Consider the following 22728-nt stretch of genomic DNA (forward strand, 5'->3'; position numbering starts at 1 on the left):
GAGAAGTAGGGCTTGACAAAATGATTCTAATTTTAACATACATTTGGATTATAAATATATAATAGCCAAAATAACTTTGGAAAGGAAAAACAATGAGAAAGGATTAATCCTACTAAATATCACAACCTGTTATAAAGATATAAGAATTCAAACAGCATAGTACTGACCCAAGAATATACCTCCAGATCAGTGGAATAGAAAAGAGAGCCCAGAAACAGACCTTTATATATAAAAGAATGTAATGTGATCAGAAAGTATCCTAGACTAATGGAGAATGAGCAGATTATCCAGGAAATGCTATTGGAAAAATTGGATTGCTATTTCTCTTTAAAACTTTAAATTAAAATTTTAATTGTCAGGCATATTAAAAATTAAACAGCAAATAAATGGAAAATATTCTTGCTACAAATGACAAAGGAAGGGCAGATATTCTTAGTATATCAAGCTCATAAAAATCAGTGAGAAATTTTTTAAGACAACTTGAAAAGTAGTTAAATGATGCAGCTGGGCAATGAAAATAAGAGAATTAAAACAAACATTTTAAATGTTCAAGTTCACTATTAACTAGAGATATGTAAATTAAAAACATAAACAACTCCATCCACTTTCCCCCACCTCAGTCTCATTGGGAAAAGTTAAGTGATGGTATCTGTTATTGTAAGGATTCTGTTTGAGTGGTTGGAGTATTAGTCCAACTTTCGTAGAAAAGAGTTTGCTATATATATCAGGAAGATTTAAAACACTAATTCCTTACTTCAGTAGTAACAAGATACGTGCACTGTAGTATAATGGTGAAATATTGAAGACACTGGATATCCAAAATTGCAGTGTAGTGTGTTCTCTTCTATTTAAAAATGTATATCCACAGGCAAAAGAGTAAAGGGAAATATCCTCCTGTAATCTGGTTTGTATTTTACATGGTATCTTTTAATGTAATTCATCAAAAGTCATTTTCTCATATGAGATAAAATATGTGTTTCTACTAATTGCAGATGGCTCCCACATTTACTATAAAAGAATTTGGTTCCAGGTATAACATGTATTTATAGTTAGTTATTCTTTGGAGAGATTTTTTAGCATTGTATATAGACTGTATTGACCATAGGCTGTATTTTGACCAGAGTTGCCATATTAGTATATGTGATCTGGTGCTTCTGTTTTTGTCTTATTTCCCTCTCACAGTAAAAATATGACAGTACAATTTGATCTCAAAACCTCTGACTGCAGAAAATATTAAGAGAGGAATTGGAGTGTTGTCTTAAAAGTTTAGAACATGATTAATTAATGATTCTACTCCTATGACTAGGTTATATTGTTAGCTATTTATATTTGTCTATTTTAGACACTAAAATAGTCCTTTCATATTAGGAAATTTTAATAGCAAACAGCTACTGGTACCACCTTACTTAAAAGTAAAACTTAACCTTTCTTGGTAAGGAACAAAATTTAAACATTTACAAAATGGAGAGGTTTTTTTTACTTTAAAAAACTTGAATTATAACAATTATTTCACATAAAATTTATTTCTTGACTTTCTTTTCGACTTCTGGAAATAAGTAGCTGCTTAAGACTTCAGATGGAAATAGCATAGTTTCTTTAAAAGTATGTAAAATGGGTAATGACCTTTTAAGATTAAATACGTTTATGAAACTTCATATATGTGGAGATAATACTCCAAGTGTAAACTGCATATTAAAATCAGTAGTGACACAACGTTTAGATGGCATTTATTTACAAATTCAAGACTTAAACTGATGCATTATTAAGATATAAAGTTTTCATTTCCAGAAATAATAATATTTGTTATAAAAGTAATAACAAAGTGTACTTGGAATTATTTCACTGAAGTTTAATAAAGTTTAAGTTTTTATTAAAGACTAATATTATGAAGAATCAGATGCCAGAATATTGTTCATTCACCCTGTGTAGTAGTTTTACTTGTTAATCCGTACAGTATTAATTCTTGCCTCAATTATAATTTAAGTACATTTTTAATATGTACCAAAATCTTTCCACTCTCCGCATTTTTCTTCTGTCTTGCTGCATTTGCTTTACTATAATACTTCCTCTGAAAAAGTCTCTTTAATGTATTTATTGTCTCAACTCTTGGCATTCCACATCGGGGCACATTCTATTTTTCTGTTAATTCATTTAAAGCTCTTTTATTTGAAATGGAAATGACTCCCTGTAAGAGATTAAGCGATGAAAAGGAACTGGATTTTGGAGACTGCCAGAGACTAGCCATCTGGCTTTTGACAAGTTAGTTGCTGAAAGTATCATTTCATTAACTGCAAAGTGAGCATAATTACAGTTATGAGGATTAAATTATAGATTTATAGTGTTTATAATGTTAAATATAAATGCTAATTGAAAAGTCAGTTTCGGCCACCATCAATCACCCTGATACCAAAACCAGACAGAGATGCTACAAAAAAAGAAAATTACAGACCAGTATTACTGATGAATATAGATGCAAAAATCCTCAATAAAATACTAGCAAACAATCCAACAACACATTAAAAGTATCATACACCAAGATCAAGTGGGATTTATCCCAGGGATGCAAGGATTCTTCAATATACATAAATCAATCAGTGTGATACACCATATTAACAAATTGAAGAATAAAAACCATATGTTCATGTCAATAGATGCAGAAAAAGCTTTTGACAAAATTCAACACCCATTTATGATAAAAACTCTCCAGAAAGTGGGCATAGAGGGAACCTGCCTCAACAAAATAAAGGCTATATATGACAAACCCACAGCAAACATCATTCTCAATGGTGAAAAACTAAAAGCATTTCCTCTAAGGTCAGGAAGAAGACAAGGATGTCCACTCTCGCCACTGTTATTCAACATAGTTTTGAAAGTCCTAGCCATGGCAATCAGAGAATAAAAAGAAATAAAAGGAATCCATATTGGAAAAGAAGAGGTAAAACTGTCACTGTTTGCAGATGACATGATACTATACATAGAGAATCCTAAACATGCCACCAGAAAACTAGAAAACTACTAGAGTTAATCAGTGAATTTGGTAAAGTTGCAGGATACAGAATTAATGCACAGAAATCTTGCATTCCTATACACTAACAACGAAAGATCAGAAAGAAAAATGAAGGAAACACTCCCATTCACGATTGCAACAAAAAGAATAAAATACCTAGGAATAAACCTACCTATGGAGGTAAAAGACCTGTACTCAGAAAACTATAAGACACTGCTGAAAGAAATCAAAGATGACACAAACATATGGAGAGATATACCATGTTCTTGGCTTAGAAGACTCAGTGTTGTGAAAATCACTATACTACCCACAGCAATCTACAGATTCATTGCAATCCCTATCAAACTACCAATGGCATTTTTTACAGAACTAGAACAAAAGATCTTAAAATTTGTATGGAGACACAAAAGACCTTGAATAGCCAAAGCAGTCCTGAGGGAAAAAAACAGAGCTGGAGGAATCAGAGTTCCTGACTTCAGACTATACTACAAATCTACAATAATCAAGACAATATGGTACTGGCACAGAAACAGAAATATTGATCAGTGGAACAGGATAGAAAGCCCAGAGATAAACCCATGCACATATGGTCACCTTATCTTTGATAAAGGAGGCAAGAATATACAATGGAGAAAAGACAGCCTCTTCAATAAGTGGTGCTGGGAAAACTGGACAGCTACATGTAAAAGAATGAAATTAGAACCTCCCTAATACCATACACAAAAATAAACTCAAAATGGATTAAAGACCTAAATGTGAGCTCAGACACTATAAAACTCTTAGAGGAAAACATAGGAGGAACACTATTTGACATAAATCACAGCAAGATCTTTTTTGAGCCACCTCCTAGAGTAATGGAAATAAAAACAAAAATAAACAAATGGGACCTAATGAAACTTAAAAGCTTTTTGCACAGCAAAGGGAACTATAAGCAAGATGAAAAGACAACCCTCAGGATGGGAGAAAATATTTGCAAGCAAATCAAAGAACAACGGATTAAGCTCCAAAATATACAACAGTTCATGCAGCTCAATATCAAAAAACAAACAACCCAATCAAAAAAATGGGCAGAAGACCTAAATAGACATCTCTCCAAAGAAGGCATTCACATGGCCAAGAGGCACATGAAAAGCTGCTCAACATCACTAATTATTAGAGAAATGCAAATCAAAACTACAATGAGGTATCACCTCACACCAGTTAGAATGGTCATCATCAGAAAATCTACAAACAGTAAGTGCTGGAGAGGGTGTGGGGAAAAGGGAACCCTCTTGCACTGTTGGGAATGTAAATTGATACAGCCACTATGGAGAACAGTATGGAGGTTCCTTAAAAAACTAAAAATAGAATTACCATATGACCCAGCAATCCCACTACTGGCCATATACCCTGAGAAAACCATAATTCAAAAAGACACGTGCACCCCAATGTTCATTGCAGCACTACTTACAACAGCCAGGTCATGAAAGCAACCTAAATGCCCATCGACAGATGAGTGGATAAAGAAGATGTGGTACATCTATACAATGGAGTCATAAAAAGTCATACTCAGTCATAAAAAGGAACGAAATTGGGTCATTTGTAGAGATGTGGATGGACCTAGAGACTGTCATACAGAGCGAAGTAAGTCAGAAAGAGAAAAACAAGTATCGTATATTAACGCATATGTGTGGAATCTAGAAAAAGGGTACAGGTGAACCAGTTTGCAAGGCAGAAATAGAGACACAGAAGTAGAGAACAAATGTATGGACAACAAGGGGGGAAAGTGGAGAGGAGTGTGGGATGAATTGGGAGATTGGGATTGACATATATACAGTAATATGTATAAAATAGATACCTAATAACGTGCTGTATAAAAATACATAAAATTAAATTTTAAAAAGTCAGTTTCAAATATTTATAGAAAGATAAGGGCTCGATTTTGCTATAAAATGTTATATTTTTAAACGTATATTCATTTAAAATGAATTAATCTAGCATAGCATTAAAATTCCCATTAAGATTACTGGCAAATTTATTTGTTTTTGCAAAGTAACATAACCTTATGGGATAAGGACTAGCTTACAACCTTTAGAAGAAAAAATAGCAGCAGTAGTCATGAAAGATACAGAGGCTGTCTTTTGGGTTTAGGTTTACATGTACTTTGTCGAAGTGTTTAAAGAGCCATTGGTTTTGATATTTTCCACGACAGACTTTATTTGATTTAAAGAACACATAAGATGTGGATTATAAATGACCAATGAAGATAGTATTAAAATATTTTTAATTTGTTAGTTTTCTTTATTATCATTGAGCATGTAGACTGCCATCTTACTCTTTGGCCAAGGTTTATACTTATCCTGTCACTTAAACTAAAATGTAGATATCCTTTAAGGATTCGGATCACTTGCATGGGTGTTGGTGTGGGTGTGGGTGTATGCATGAGCATATATTTGGGCATACTTTCCCTCTGTACTCTGACTTAAGTTTTATAATTTTACAGCTGATACATATGGGTTTTTTTTAACATGTTGAAAATGTGTAGACCTTGCCTTTTTGTAATATATAGCAGACCTTGATTTTAAGCACTTCTTTTTTTTTAACTTTTTTTTTAAAATTATTATTTATTTATTTTTGGCTGTGTTGGGTCTTCGTTTCTGTGCGAGGGCTTTCTCTAGTTGCGGCAAGCGGGGGCCACTCTTCATCGCGACGCGCGGGCCTCTCTCTATTGCGGCCTCTATTGTTGCGGAGCACAGGCTCCAGACGCGCAGGCTCAGTAGTTGTGGCTCACGGGCCCAGTTGCTCCGCGGCATGTGGGATCCTCCCAGACCAGGGCTCTAACCCGTGTCCCTGCATTGGCAGGCAGACTCTCAACCACTGCGACACCAGGGAAGCCCCCTAAGCATTTCTTAAAGGGGTAAAAGGAAAACCAGGATTCAGTTTCTTGTTACATGTCCTCAAAGTTAGATTCAAGAATCCAGTCACTGAGTGACTATATATGGAATTGCTGATAGGTGCCTTGAACTTTGTTACTGCTAATCTAAAATAAAATATGAGTTATAAGGCTAGTGATCTGCAAAATCCAAAAGATGCTTGAACCCTTTTTTTTTTCTTTAAGTTTAAAACAAGTAAATAGCTACAAGTCTATGAATTGCTCAAGGTTGCACTTCTTTGGAGCCTGCTCTTTTTGTTTAACTTTGCGATAGCTTGGTTTTTCAGTCTGAGAGTTGATCTTTTATTTGTGATGAAGGGGGGTGTTTTCTTAAAAATACAAAAATATTAGTGGGATAGCATTGTGTGCGTAAATTTTGGTTGATATGGTTTCGTGTGTTTTACCTGTTGGTTTGTTAGGGTGTGTATGTTTACTAAAGGCTTTGTTAGAACAAGCAGTAGTACAGTTCATTTTAACTGTTATAAAGTGAGAGTATAGAAGCTACAATAGGAAGTATTTGAAATTATAAGTAAAAACTTAAAAAAAAATAATACCAGGGATAAATTATAGCCAATTGAGACTGTCAGAGTTACTGATTTACCATGTTTATTTGTAACACTGTATTCATTTATTTACATCATTATTTGCTTTTAGCAAATAACCTTGATTCTTGTTCAGGTTTGTTCTAGTGAATAAAAAAAATAATGATTGAAAGTATGCTTTTGAATTATATCCAAAGCATCCATCATAAATATCTTATAAGATAACCTATTAAAAATTAAGGAAGAATCTATCCTTTTCCACAAAATTTTTTTTAGTTACATGTAAAAAGAAAGAGGGATCTAACTTATTGACTTCTCTTAGTTCTTTGTAAAATTACCCTGATTTCTCTAAGGTTGAATATTATGTAGGGTTTTTTTTTAAGATTAATATTTATTATACTCGTAGTACAAATTATCCTGAGGTTGTATTTACCTAGTTAAATAAACTGCATTAATCTGACAAACTAGAAGATTCTTTCCATAATAATAATAATACTGAAGTGTGTACTCGCTTCGAATCATTTCATTTTTGCATTGCTGATCACCCCAGGCTGTTTTCTGCATTTGAATACCAGATTTTGCTGGTCTAGCGTAGAATACTATAAATAGAATCTTCAATGCATCAGAACAGTGATGTCACAAAGGCCCTGGAAATCTCTGCTCTCACCTGTAACTAAAGCACAACTCTTCCTGTTTCTACTGTTCTCACTCTGTTACAGTAGCAGGATGTAAAAGGGACATCAGTGAGATGATTTATTGCTGCGGGTGGTGTTTAAAATCTGAATGTTTTACATTTGATGGAGCAATGAAGAATGGAGCAAGCTGTGAAGCTGCTCCAGTTAATCAAGGGTAGAAAGACATAATGTGGTTTGTATTGGTTGGTGTGGTATATGATGCCGTGATTTTCTTGATTGAATGAGGAGTATATTAATTAAGGGGGTTATTTTGATTTAGGTTCATGTTAAAAGTACCTGAGTTAAGTGCTTTATGACTGACCACGTATCTCAAATAGGTTTAAAGTACTCTGTTCATTATAACTATATGATGATAATTGGCTGAATTATGAAAAAGATTTTTTTGTTTTCTTCCAGTGTGAAAAACTCAAATTATTGTCTCCCATCATATACTGCTTATAAGAACTATGATTATTCAGAACCTGGAAGAAACAATGAACAGCCCGGCCTCTGTGGCCTAAGTAACTTGGGAAATACGTGTTTCATGAACTCAGCTATTCAGGTAGGTCTTTCCAAACAAAGTGAAACTCATATGTTTTATGGTAATCAATTATACAAGAGGAATAGAGTTGGGTTTTACTTGTCAGAAAATGAGTATTATATGTGTTTGGAGAGTTTGTGTTTTCATGGAAGATTTAAGCATACACACTTGAATCATTCATTCTAAGAATATCTTATCATGATTCTCGGTTAGGTGGCATGTGATTGATTATCATAAAGTAGAAGATTAAATATAAGTTCATACAAAAAATATAATTCCAAACAGAAAACCTAGGCTCTCTGAGAAGAAAATAAAGCTAGTGAGATCTCTCCTTTATATGAAGTCTCTTGCTTTCTTTAGGCATTGGTGGGAGTTTCAGAGAATGATTATTTTATGGTCACCAGTGTTCTAACTCTAAATAAAATTAATTTTAAATCTTTTTTTTACCTTAATGTGAAATTAAGATTTGTAAAAATTAGAAAATTTTATGAACCTTTTGTATACATATTTTTAACAAATCACTTTCCCTTAATACTCTTTCAGTTTGGGGATATAACAGATCACTGCCCTTTTTTTCCCTTTGTCTCTCCATAGAGCTTCCCTTTTCTTCCTGCTCTGTCTGTACCTTCTTCCAGTTTTACTTGTGAAATATTTATGTCTTTGATTGATTGTGAAGTAACAAGATCCATGTATACTTTAATATCACTGTTACTGTGCATAAAATTAGAGCTGGTTATTTTATTCCCCTTTTACAAATAAAATTCTGTATTTCAAAAAGCCCAAAATAATGGTATACTATTTTGATATTTGAATTTTAACCTTCTTTTGGAAGTCTTTTTTTTCTTTCTTTCCTTTTTTTTTGTGTGTGTGTGCAATTCTGAATTTCTATTTTTAAATCTGCAGTATTCTGTTCTCTATATTTTAATACTGAATCTCCTGTGCCCAGGAGGCACCCTCCAAAGATATAAATTAAATACAGATATGGATTGATAAGGACATTATTGCAAATCTTGACTATCTGAGAAAAGTATAGGACTCTTTATCATCCAAAATTCAAAATAAATCCTTTGTACATAGTCATTAATCCAGTTGTTTCCTAAATGAACCATTGTCTTTATAGCATTCTTGAAAAACTAGAAATTTAACTGTCATAACTCTTGACCAGGAGTTGGCAACTTTTCTTAGACATGCACTGGGATGTATAATTGATTAATTCCTGATATCTTGGTTTAGAGTTGAGCCACTCAGGAAATAGCCTATCTGCTGAAGCAGATACTGTATAGGTTAATAAACTATTCCTTTATAAACTTTCTTTGATGAGTAATATTGCTTATACTTTAATGTGAATTACTTTATCCAAAATTTTTTTCTAGGATCCTAGCACTAGTTAGACAATTAAATTTTAAAATATTTTATCTTTATTTTCCGGAAGAGGAGAAAGGGAACTCATCTGAGAAGAGCAAGCCAAAACATACTGTTATCCTGGCAGTTATTTAGATAACAAAGTAAAGTGCATGGGTGCTGAGCTTTCAGAGTAGGAACAGGGCAGACATATTGTAATTTTGTTTGTATATCTGTTGGACTACCCTGCCTAATCACTGAAAAATCATCTTCAGCACCACCTCTGAAAAATGTTTTATATAATCGGTGGTTACATCAGTATCAGAAAACCCTTTCTCATATCACCAATCATATTAATTGTTATACAACTACTTATCCTTGCACTACCAAAATTACTTTGGTTCTGGAGGCTTGATATTCTTGAGGTCTTTTGGGTTTTGTTTTTTTTTTTAACATTGTAGTATGGAAAACCAGTCTTGGTGCTTTTTCATAAGGATTAAGACTAGGATTTTCAAAAAGTTTTAATAGCATAAGCATAAAAAATTTGAGTCTATTAGAACAAGAGTTAGTGTTCTTGCTAATCATTCATGGTAGTCTCTAGCTTACATTCAAACTAAATTCCTTCTAGGGCAATATTACATTCTCGTTTCCTGTGCCTTTGTTATAGTCTATTTAGTGTTGTCTCCTTATGATTAACTCAATTTCTCAAAAACAAGTATTAAAATGAAATCTTCTAATCAGCTATGTTGAGCTAGATTTGGCACTTGTTGAACTTTTTTGTGTATGTTTAAGGTGTAAGAAACTTCATTTATTAGTTTTTGCTTCTGTTCAAAGCAATTTTATTACAATAGGTATGTCTAATGCTGACCTCCTCTCTTAATATATTTCATCTTTACATGTTTCATTTCAACTGAGATATAGCCATGAGGGTGAGGTTTGTTAGGGTGATAGTTTGTAATTTTCTGATAATATCATAAAGTAAGAAAAAACTTTCATGAAAATTTTAGCAAAATATTTTAAGCAGTGGATATTATTTTATGTCTGTATCTTGTTGGAAACTGTACTTTTTCTAAAATAAAACTCTCCAATCAAGTTGGAGAAGAGAAAAAATTAGTTTCAATTTTTGCTGCTTTTGACTTTTAATCCAAATCCAGAATTAGAAAAGCTAGTACTTCAGTTTTATTTTCTGAAAGCATCTGTGATTTTTAATTGCTTTAGATGTCAGCTCTCAAGTTGAAAATTCACCATAGGAGGGAGTATAAAATGGTGGCAGTAGCCTATGTTATTCTGTTTCATGAACACCATGTAAGTTCTTAGGTCCACAGATGAAAAGGGTAAAAGATAGTTAATAGAGTAGATTTTTTAAAATAATGTTTTTAGATACTGTTTCCTCAGTTACGCTGTTTTTTCGAGTGACTTCTGTGACTTCTGTGAAACTGAAGATAATTCATGAACTTCAGAAAATATTATTTAAAAAAATCTGATAATTTGTATTTTAATATAATTCCTTTTATTAATTCAATAATTCTAAAAATATGAGTGGTCTTTAGTACATCAGGCAGTGTAATTATTGATATATTGTTAACAATATGGATATGAAAACATACCTATTTTTTCTTTGTGAGAATGGGTTATGCTTAACCCATCAGTAGCCTTAAGATGATGAAATTGTTTGATAGCTTGTGATTAAAAACTTAAGAAGCACCAATCTGAGTGTGATTTAATATCATTATTGTTATTATTCAATTTAATTATATTGATATTCAAGATTTTCTCTGATTTAATGGTACAACTGAGTATTAAGTTTTTCTGATGAGCACAGTACTGCCATACAGTTTCAATTTATCAAGTTAATATTTACTGAATGGCAAACATGTGAGCTACTTTTAGACATAGATCCTGACTTATGAAGAGTTATAGTCTTGATATTGTGATTTTTCACGTTTTACTTTTAGCATGAAAATTTTTTTTTAATTATTACTTTGAAAAGTTTAATTGTATCCTCAATATTTAAACAGATGTAGTGAAGTTGCTTTGGTTGGGTGAAGTGCCCGGAGTCCCATCTGCTTTCTTCTACTTAGTGGCCCCAGAAGCATTCTCATGGGATCCCAGGGCTCTGAGGAACAGTTTAAAAACCATATTCTGGCTAGAGAAAAGAAAACAACACATTAAAAATTAGCAATAAAAGTTAGAAGCACAGACTATGGAGTTACACTATCTGGATTGATACTGATCACCTGTGCTGCCCTGTATAAGTTGTTTCTATAACTCATTTTTCTCCTCAGGTGAGGAAAATAATAGTACCCATATCTTAGGAGTTTTGTGGGGATTAAGTGAGTTGATGAATATAAAGCTCTTAGGATAGTGACTGGCACATTGTAAACGAATAGGTATTAGATTGTGATATTATTTTATCTTTTTAAATTGAAGGAGTCAAGCAGAATGACTTCGGGAAAATTCTACCATCCATAGTTCCTGTATTTCTTTGTTCTTCTTTCCTACAAGTCTTATTCCACTTTGTCAGGACCTAGTGAATGAAGAAAGACTTGAATGTACTTCTAATTTTTTTTGGCTTAGTAGTATTACAATAATGGTATTTATCATTATAAATCAGTATTATCCATTTCTGAGCTGTGTTAATTTAGCTCTCCTAGGCATACTGATAGGCAAGGGATATAACAACATAGAACTGTTCATGAATAAGCAATCTGCAGGAAATTTAAGATTCTTGAGTTCAGGTTATCTCAGGCCTCAGCCTCCTGAGTAGTTATGATTACAGGCATATACCACCGTGTCCCAGTGGTACAAATAAGTTAACAAAGTAGTTTTCTAGGGCGCTAAATGTATTATTCCATTGAGAGAATGTCTAGTTTTTGAAATTTGCATTATTGGAGGTAATTTTAATTAGCATTAGTTGAGTAGATTTCAGGAGCACTCCAACCCTTGTCTTTTTCATTGTCAAGGCCTAGGAGGCTCATGATTGGCCTCCTGAAAGAAGCAACTCTTCAGATGGATTTGAAGCAGGGGAGTGATATATGGTCCTTTTCACTGGAAAGCTGCATGGCATGAGATAGTTGTTTTCAAACTCTTTACTTGGAAGTAATAGGTCTCCTTAAATAGACTCTAGGAATTCACTGAAAAAACTGATAGTAATCAAGGACCTGTTCATTATCCCTGTCACACAATGCAAAGTCAGTTGAAATTCCAGGCATTTTTAAGGTCAGCTTCTTCCTGTGATCTGTTGGGTTAGGGAAAAAATCTTTCTGTAAATTCAGAAGAATATTGAAAGTTTTTTTATAAGACTTAATTAAAGAGAATGAGTGATACTACACAGAAATAATATTCTTTTAGGAAACTAGATTCTCATTATAATGTAAAACAGTAAAAAAGTCGTTACTAAAGCTATTATTTCTGTGTTCTAGTACTTCATAGCTTTGAATGTGACTAAGTGTAATGCTTTTCTACACTTACCTGAGACTCATTTTGCATTTATTGGAACAAATTCTTGGAAACACACTTTAACATGAAGCTTTGTAATTTTGTTCAAATTAACCAAACTTACAGCTGAATAAATGAACATAGTTTCAATCACAAAAAGAAACACCTAACCCCTGAGACATAAGAATTTTAAAAAACAGTTTAGGATTTTAAAGAAAATGACTTCTGATAAACTGAGAATGTGGCTGATTAAAAGTTCAAATAATATTCCTAGGGCAGATTTTTATCTATCCAAGCAATTAAACTCAATTATTTGAGTTTCTTCCATACCATGTGCCAAAAATTACATGGCAAACTAGCATCAAAAATATGTTTAATTATCAAATGACAACTCAATCAGATCTTTCCAATTTGATAAAGGTAAAGAAATGGAAACAGCCTTACTTGTATTAGAACCATTCACTTTCCCATCACAGATACCAATGTTTCTACTTCTCCCTTGTTTGCAGGGAAAGGGAGAAGTATCCCTTCCCTTTAGAAAAAGAAAAGGGGCTGGGAAAAGAGAACCTGAATTCTCAGGCAGCTTATTTGTGGAAAGAGTATATATAGCAAAGTTCTGTAAGTATTTAGTTTTCATAACTGGAGTAGAAACGGTATCTCTGAAAGAATGCCTTGTACCTATGTAACTTGGCTAAAATGATTTCTAGTCATGAAAATATATGCCTTTCTTAACCAACAGTCTTACTTGTCTGTTCTTCACATTCTTCCAAATTAATATACAAATTTCTCTAGGCTTAATGCTTCTATTTCTGTTAATAAAAACTTTCTAATGTTTTGTCAGTCCCTAATTCTATAATAGGAAATGACAAGAGTACAGGTTACAGGGGAAAGGCTTATTTCAAGGAGTTGTAAATAATTATATCTGATTTTAATACAGAATTGTTTTACATTATATTCACTAGGTAGAATTACTTGCAGTGCTAACATTTATGGCAGCAGTTTTTAATATAATCACACTGAAGTATCTTGTATTGATTTTAATAACTACTCAAAGTATCTGTAATTGAAAACATAAGAAATGTTAATCTTTAATATATAATGGTAACTACAAATTTGACCCCTCTAACAAAAGAAAAGAAAAGAAAAAACGGTTCCAGATTTACTTCTGTTACCTAAAAATCAAAAACAGTTCATTTTCTTGATGTCAAAATCTTTTCTAAAATACATTTTCTTCCTTTAATAAAGTTATGCATATCATTCAACACATTATGATTGGAATATTCTTAAGTATATCAGGGTTATGTTCTAAATTTTATAAATTGGTATTATTGAATAGTGTCACTAGAAAATATAAGAGATTGGACTGATAGAGCCTTTCAAAGGAGAAAGACATGCTAAATTTCTCTTAAAGCCTTGTTTGTTGTCTTTTGCCTATTTGTTCTAACGTATACATTTAAATTCTGGTCAGTTGCGGCTATGCTGTTTTAATTACTGAAAGACCCTCATCTGTTAGATTTTTTGCTTCTAATATCACACTTAAGATCATCTTTCTATATTAGTTTGTGAGTAAAAATAGTTTGTGGTGATGCATGTTACCAATGATCAACTTCATTAGTGTTTTCACTTTGCCAATAATGGATGCTTAGTTCAGTATTTTTTTTTTAGTAGTGTATATATGGAAACCAATTGCTAAGTGTTACCAATCACCTCTTTACAGTAATTTGTAAACTATACTATACTATACTGGGAGAGTGTCAGTGAGTTGGTTACTGAAAACCATTGCTTAATTAATAATAATATTTAAAATAAATTACTAATTCTCATAAATTCATGTTAAAATATTAATAGCCCAGTAATGAACTGTATCTGATAGTAACAGTATCCTTCTTTGCATAGTAAAGGTTGTTTTTCCTATCATTGTCACTTTCTTAATTTCCTCTTCACAGAGACCCCTGGGTTAGGGCATCTGTTATCCTTATTTCACTGATGAGGAAATTGAGGCAAGGAAAGTTTAAGTGACTTGTCATTCACTAAGACAAGTTAATAAATGAGTTAAAACTGGGCTGTTATTCAGATATCCTGAGATAATGTATCTTTCATAATTATACTAGTCAGCTTGTAAGAAATGCTTTTAAAATGTTTCATTTTATTGTCACATATACATAACATAACATTTACCATTTTAACTATTTTTAACTTCAGTGGTATTAAGTATATTCACGTTGTTGTGCAACCATTAAAAATGTTTTTATGTTTATGCCAAATATATGGCCCCCCTAATACAAGATGTTCCCATAAGGTGTTCCCATAACTGTTTGCATGATTCAAACAGTTTCCCTGGGAGGGTATTTACACACTTACTCATTTGGTGGTGTGTTCGAAATATTTTAAGAACTCCTTTTGGAATTGCTTTCATTCTTCTGAATTTCACTGATGGATATTTCTCTTCCTTTGATGACAAAGTTGATTTTTCAAAAACCTGATGTTATTCAGAGCATTATCTGCAGAATATTATAGGTGATCAAGCTAGATAATTTTTTTCAAATAATAAATATACTTGTGCAGTCATCCATTCATTTACTCAGCAAATATTCATCAAGGGCCCACTAAGTGCCTTTCACTCTGATAGGCAATAACTATACCATGGTGAACAAAACCAGAACTATTTCCATGGATCGTAGTCTAGTAGGGGAGATAAACGTTAAATAAATTGTGAATATTTTAAGCATCATGAAAAGAAAAAATCATGGAGAGTGCTCTGAGTATAACAAGAGCTGGGAGAGCACCTAATTTATATTGGATACCATGTTCCCCAGAAGTAACCTTTGAGCTATGACCAAAGAATAGGTGTTAGTTGGGCAGGTGAGAGTTGAAGTCAGATGGAGCAACAGCATGTGCAGAGCCCCTAAGGTGGGCAAGTTTGAGGAACCAAAGATGAGTAACCTGTGAGATAATATTTAAATGGGGGTGGGATAAAATGAGTTCAGAGAAATAGGCAAAAGCCAGATCATGTGGGGGAATATGGATTGTAATGTATTAAAAGGCATTGAAGGTTCCAGGCTGCTATCATCTCATCTGGTTTATTGCATTTATCTTCTAGCTGATTTCTCTGCTTATACCCTTAACTCCTATGGTCTGTCCTCACAAGAACAGCCAGAGCGATGTTTTTAAACTTAAGGCACCTGTCACCCTTTGTCCATATCACTAAATGCCTTCTTATTTCACTCAACAGAAGCTAGAGTTCTTAAAAGAGAATATAAGGCATATAAGGCCGTGTATGATCTGGCTTCTTATTTTCTACCACTTTCCTCCATGCTCACTCTGCTCCATCCTCAGTGGCCCCCCTCACATATTGCACGAATGTTCCTGCCTTGGGGTCTCTGAACTTATAATTTCCTATACTTGGAATGTTCTTTCTCCAAATGTTTATATCCTTTCTTTCTCACTTCCTTTAGGTCTCTATTAATCAGTCAGATCCTTCCCCACTCACTGTATATGATGGTAACTGCCCTCTCCCATTCCATGACCACCTGATATATGCTGTATATATATTTGAGTTTTTTGTTTATCTGTTTGCCTCCCTCTACTCCCAACTCATGCTCCATGAGCACAGGAGTTTTGTTTTAGTCACTGCTATAGCCCCATTACCTCAAACAGTGTCTGGCGTGTATTGTAGAAGGCATTCAAATTAATGAAAAGTGAAGGAAATCACAAGTGTGTGTCTGGTTTTTGGCTTGTACGTCATAATGAGAACATAATGGTAACAGTGGGAGGAGAGACACAGGAGAAGTAGGTTTGGGGTAAGGAGAAGATTATGAGTTAATTTTAGTCATGTTCAGTTTGTCATACCAATGAAACATCCAAGTGGATATACCATAGGCAGTTGGATATTCTAGTATGGAATATAGACCAGAGGCCTAGGTTAGAAATAAAAATATGACTGTAGATGGTATTTAAAATCAGGGAAATGATTGCATCTGTGAAGTGAGGCCATCTGTGAAAAAGACATCCCAGGACTAAGCCTTACAATATAACATTTGAATATAACATTTGAATATAACATTTGAATATAACATTTGAAAGGAGGAAAGACACTACTGTTGCCACAGGAAAAAAAGAAATGGATTATGGATGCAAGTAGTTTCTAGATTTTGTAATGACTTCCATTATCTTAAAAGTACGAGACCAGATCATAATCTAAGAATGAAAGAATAAGATTGCTCAGCAATGTTGAGATCTCATTGTTTGAGATCTTAATGTTTAGCTACATGGTGCATAAAATAGATGGGTTCATACATGAAAATGACTGGGTTCATCTAGGGCTGTAAAGAGAAATCAAAGGAATTAAGAGCAACTAGATGAATTTTCTTATTTAGCTAATCCAGTAAACATCCACTGAGACCTGCTCCGTGCCAAGCGTTGTTCTAGACACTGGTGGTACAGAGTTGAACAAGACTGTGCCTATCCTCTTGAATGTCGTGCTGCGGTGAATGAGATAGCCATATAAATAAATAAGATGTAATATGTGACATGATAGAAAGCATGATCAGCCAAATGTTTTGAAAGCAAAGAAAAGAGAGCCATTGGGAAATAAGTCAGGCTTCACCAAGGAGGTGACACTTGAGTTGGGTCTTGATTTCGTTTGATTGAGTATATTATTCATTATGACTTATGTTTGGTTCATCTGGTCATAAAAATAACAGTGACTTACCAGAGGTACAACTATAACATTATAGCTCATGCTTGTTACCACATTTTTCCACCACAAAAATCCCTACATCAGAGGGAGGAACACTCCCAAACTCATTCTACAAAGCCACCATCACCCTGATACCAAAACCAGACAAAGATGTTACAAAGAAAGAAAACTACAGGCCAATATCACTATGAACATAGATGCAAAAATCCTCAACAAAATACTAGCAAGCAGAATCCAACAGCACATTAAAAGGATCATACACCATGATCAAGTGGGGTTTATCCCAGGAATGCAAGGATTCTTCAGTAATTGATTCTTCAATCAATGTGATACACCATATTAACAAATTGAAGGAGAAAAACCATATGACCATCTCAATAGATGCACAGAAAGCTTTCGACAAAATTAAATACCCATTTATGATAAAAACCCTCCAGAAAATAGGCATGGAGGGAACTTACCTCAACATATGACAAACCCACAGCCAACATCGCCCTCAATGGTGAAAAACTGAAACCATTTCCACTAAGATCAGGAACAAGACAAGGCTGCCCACTCTCACCACTATGATTCAACATTGTTTTGGAAGTTTGAGCCACAGCCATCAGAGAAGAAAAAGAAAAGGAATCCAAATCGGAAAAGAAGTAAAGCTGTCACTGTTGGCAGATGACATGATACTATACATAGAGAATCCTAAAGATGCTACCAGAAAACTACTAGAGCTAATCAATGAATTTGGTAAAGTAGCAGGGTACAAAATTAATGCACAGAAATCTCTTGCATTCCTATACACTAGTGATGAAAAATCTGAAAGTGAAATTAAGGAAACACTCCCATTTACCACTGCAACAAAAAGAATAAAATACCTAGGAATAAACCTACCTAAGGAGACAAAAGACCTGTATGCAGAAACCTATAAGACACTGATGAAAGAAATTAAAGATGATACAAACAGATGGAGAGATATACCATGTTCTTGGATTGGAAGACTCAGTGTTGTGAAAATGACTATACTACCCAAAGCAATCCACAGATTCAGTGCAATCCCTATCAAACTGCCAAGGGCATTTTTCACAGAACTAGAACAAAAAATTTCACAATTTGTATGGAAACACAAAAGACCTCGAATAGCCAAAGCAATTTTGAGAAAGAAAACCAGAGCTGGAGGAATCAGGCTCCCTGGCATAAGACTATACTACAAAGCTACAGTAATCAAGACAGTATGGTTCTGGCACAAAAACAGAAATATAGATCAATGGAACAGGATAGAAAGCCCAGAGATAAACCCACGCACATATGGTCACCTTATTTTTGATGAAGGAGGCAAGAATATACAGTGGAGAAAAGGCAGTCTCTTCAATAAGTGGTGCTGGGAAATGGGACAGCTACATGTAAAAGAATGAAATTAGAACACTCCCTAACACCATACCCAAAAATAAACTCAAAATGGATTAAAGACCTAAATGTAAGGTCAGACACTATCAAACTCTTAGAGGAAAACATAGGCAGAACACTCTGACATAAATCACAGCAAGATCCTTTTTGACCCACCTCCTAGAGAAATGGAAATAAAAACAAAAATAAACAAATAGGACCTAATGAAACTTAAAAGTTTTTGCACAGCAAAGGAAACCATAAACAAGACGAAAAGACAACCCTCAGAATGGGAGAAAATATTTGCAAATGAAGCAACTGACAAAGGATGAATCTCATGCAGCTCAATATCAAAAAAACAAACCACCCAATCCAAAAATGGGCAGAAGACCTAAATAGACATTTCTCCAAAGAAGATATACAGATTGGCAACAAACACATGAAAGGATGCTCAACATTATTAATCATTAGAGAAATGCAAATCAAAACTACAGTGAGTTATCACCTCACACCAGTCAGAATGCCCATCATCACAGAATCTACAAACAATAAGTGCTGGAGAGGGTGTGGAGAAAAGGGAACCCTCTTGCACTGTTGGGAATGTAAATTAATACAGCCACTATGGAGAACAGTATGGAGGTTTCTTAAAAAACTAAAACTAGAACTACCGTATGACCCAGCAATCCCATTGCTGGGCATATACCCTGAGAAAACCATAATTCAAAAAGAGTCATGTACCACAGTGTTCATTGCAGCTCTATTTACTATAACCAGGACATGGAAGCAACCTAAGTGTCCATCAACAGATGAATGGATAAAGAAGATGTGGCACATGTATACAATGGAATATTTCGCAGCCATAAAAAGAAACGAAATTGAGTTGTTTGTAGTGAGGTGGTTGGTCCTATATACGCTACCAAATGTAAAACCGATTGCTAGTGGGAAGCAGCCACACAGCACAGGGAGATCAGCTCAGTGCTCACGTACAGGGGTGGGAGGGAGGGAGACGAGGGAAGAGATATGGAGATATGTATATGTGTGTTGCTGATTCACTTTGTTATAGAGCAAAAACTAACACACCATTGTAAAGCAATTATACTCCAATAAAAATATTTTTAAAAAATCATATTTTACCATAGTGAAAACCACATTGTTCATACACTCAATAAACACATACTGACACCTCCTGGGTGCTAGACAGCAATGCTTTTTCATACGTCTGCCAACTCTAAAAAGAGAAGTACCTAAATATTTTGAGCAGTGACAATATCAATGAAACAAACATATAGTCTCCTAAAGTAATTAAGTCAAAAATGATGTTCATATGAATTTGAAGTGTTTACTGGAAAAATCACTCTTTGCTTTATAATCGTCCCATGTATAATTAAAAATATGTCTTCATTTAGATTTTTTTAATACATAAATTTATTTATTTTTGGCTGCTTTAGGTCTTCATTGCTGTGTGCAGGCCTTCTCTAGTTGTGGCAAGGTGGGGGCTACTCTTCGTTGCGATGTGCGGGCTTCTCATTGCCGTGGCTTCTGTTGTTGCAGAGTGTGGTCTGTAGGTGCTTAGGCTTCTGTAGTTGCAGCACAGGGACTCAGTAGTTGTGGCGCACGGGCTTAGTTGCTCCACAGCCTGTGGATCTCCCCAGATTAGGGCTCGAACCCATGTCCCCTGCATTGGCAGGCAGATTCTTAACCACTGTGCCACCAGGGAAGTCCTATTTAGAGAGATTTTGTTTTGAATATAAACTCAATCATTGACTGACACACACACGCCAATATACATACACACGTACATATTTATTATGCATATATGAATGAATACATATATTTTTAAATAGTTTTGGTATATGATTAAGGCATTTTGTGTAATTCTTCAGTAATTGTCCAGGGCTTTTCTAAGCCTTATGTACCTTGCCCAAGAGAAAGCTTTCAGTAACTGTTTTTAAAAGAAATTAAAAACAAGTTCTTGACCAAAATATTACTAACTGTTCATAAGGAAATTCTTAATACCAAGATATAATGTACTTTATGATTCCTCTTACATTTATTGAATACCATACCAAAAGTATCTATATCATCATAATTACGCCACCATCTTCCTGAGACCTCTCTTACCTTCCCTGAGACTTGTTCCATTAATTGTCTCTTCTTTGTTCTATATCTTTAACCTCACCTCTTCACTGTCTTCCTTTCCTCGTATATGCATGGTCAACTCTTTTTTTTTTAATGGGGTGGGAGGGAGATGGAGTGAGGAGTACCCTTGACCTTGAAGAGGGTGGTCTGTCCTCCCTACTTTCTCATGTCCCATTCAGTAGCCCTCATGTCTGCAGCTTAGCACAGTAGTTAAAGCTTAGATTTTGCAACTTGACTGCTTGGATTCAAATCCTAGTTCTGTTACTTGTAAGTTGTGTGACCTTGGATAAGAAACTTTTTAGTTTATCTGTTAAATGGAGATAACATGCTTAAGTACTTGGCACATAACAAACAATGTGCAAGTATCAACTGCTGTTATATCATCACTGTGACCATCATACCACCCCACAGAAATTGTTTTTGGTAAGGTCGTTCTTGACTCCGTTTCCTAGGCTCTTTGTAGCCCCTTTACCTTTGAGAAGTTGACATCTGCTTAAAAGTGACAAATCCCAGATCTGTCTCCACCATACTTCTCCCTCCTGAGTTTTCCTCCAAAATATAACTATTAGATGGACATTTCTGCCTAAACAATATTAAAGATAACTCAAACTCAGCATGTGTATGACTAAACGTATTTCCTAGAAACCCGATGCTTTTATTTATTATACTCCCTTATAGATGCAACCATTAATTAACCCAAGTCAAAACCTGAGACTTACCACAAGTTCTATTCATTCTACTGCCTCTTAAGTGTCACTTGTATCTATCTTTTCCTTTCCTGTCAGTACAGTATTTTAACACTTGAGCATCTTTTAAGTGAACTTTTGAAAAATTCATCTAACTCATCTCTTTGTTCCATCATTTATCCTCTTCTAATCCATTTAGTACACTCCTCCCAGAGTCAGTTTTTAAAAGCAAATACCTCCTTGCTTAAAACTCATTTCCAGGACTTCCTTGGTGGTACAGTGGTTAAGAATCCGCCTGCCAATACAGGGGACACGGGTTCGAGCCCTGGTCCAGGAAGATCCCACATGCCACAGAGCAGCTAAGCCCATGCACCACAACTACTGAGCCTGCACTCTAGAGCCTGTGTGCCACAACTACTGAAGCCTGCTCGCCTGGAGCCCCCTCACCCCCACTGGGGAAAGCCCACACAGCAACGAAGACCCAACGCAGACAAAAATTAATTAATTAATTTTTTTAAAAAAACCTCATTTCCTATCACCTAAAAGATGAAATCCAAACCGGACCCTACCTAGCTCTTTAACCAAAACTAAAAGTTCTTGGAATTCATTAAGTTTCAAATCTCTTTATATATAATGTTACCTCTTCCCTAGTTGCCTTTCACACACACACATGCATGCATGCACACACACATACAAACACACACATACCCCTTTTCCTCTATCTCTTCTGGACAAATACCTACTACACAGTAAGAATCATGAAATTAGAGGCTATCGTTGGTTTTCTTTTATATCCCCAATGTTTGGTATAATGCCACATAATAGTAACTACATTAGAACAGTGTTTCTCACAGTGTTTGGATGAGACAGTGCTGGTCAACAATAAAATAACTATAGAAATTAAGCATAAGTGAGTGATCCAGAACTTTTATAGCAGTTAGGTTAGTTTCATATCTATTAAATCTAATAATTTTAAAATGGGTCTTTCTTTTCTGTATGTTATTTCTTCATTTTTCTAGTGGTTCATTTTTATTTTCTAAAAAACTTTATAGAAGTATCAGTCTGTGACAGTTTGAAAATTTAAAAAGATACTAGTCCTTCCATATAGATGATTTGAGAAGCACTGCATTAGGAAAATTTACCTGAAACATTTAGTACTTGACCTGTACCAGATTAGTGATATTTCTGGAGCTGTCTAAATGTCAAAGAGCACAATAATTTTTAAAAGAATTATAGCTTTTAATATATATATTTACTTCTTGCAAAGACCTACCAATTTATATAAAGTCTAATAAACACTACAGCTTATGTTCTGCCGATGTAGCCAGTCTGATAGTACTTGAATTGGGCTGCCATGTTAATCACAGCTTGGCAGA

The 22728-nt window shown here is 34.3% G+C and overlaps 1 protein-coding gene across 6 annotated transcripts in view; it reads left to right on the forward strand.

Moving 5' to 3' along the window:
- Window positions 1-22728, forward strand: part of USP15 (ubiquitin specific peptidase 15) — a 127820-nt gene that overhangs the window by 72334 nt on the left and 32758 nt on the right. For all 6 annotated transcript variants that reach the window (XM_027106875.1, XM_027106878.1, XM_027106877.1 and 3 more), the window contains one exon: window positions 7552-7696. In XM_027106875.1, the coding sequence (XP_026962676.1) occupies window positions 7552-7696 (145 nt within the window). The remainder of the gene's footprint in view (window positions 1-7551; window positions 7697-22728) is intronic.

The sequence above is a fragment of the Aethalodelphis obliquidens genome, unplaced genomic scaffold, assembly GCF_003676395.1.
Source record: "Aethalodelphis obliquidens isolate GAN/ISIS:26980383/991018 unplaced genomic scaffold, ASM367639v1 scaffold8, whole genome shotgun sequence".
Classification (NCBI taxonomy): domain Eukaryota; kingdom Metazoa; phylum Chordata; class Mammalia; order Artiodactyla; family Delphinidae; genus Aethalodelphis; species Aethalodelphis obliquidens.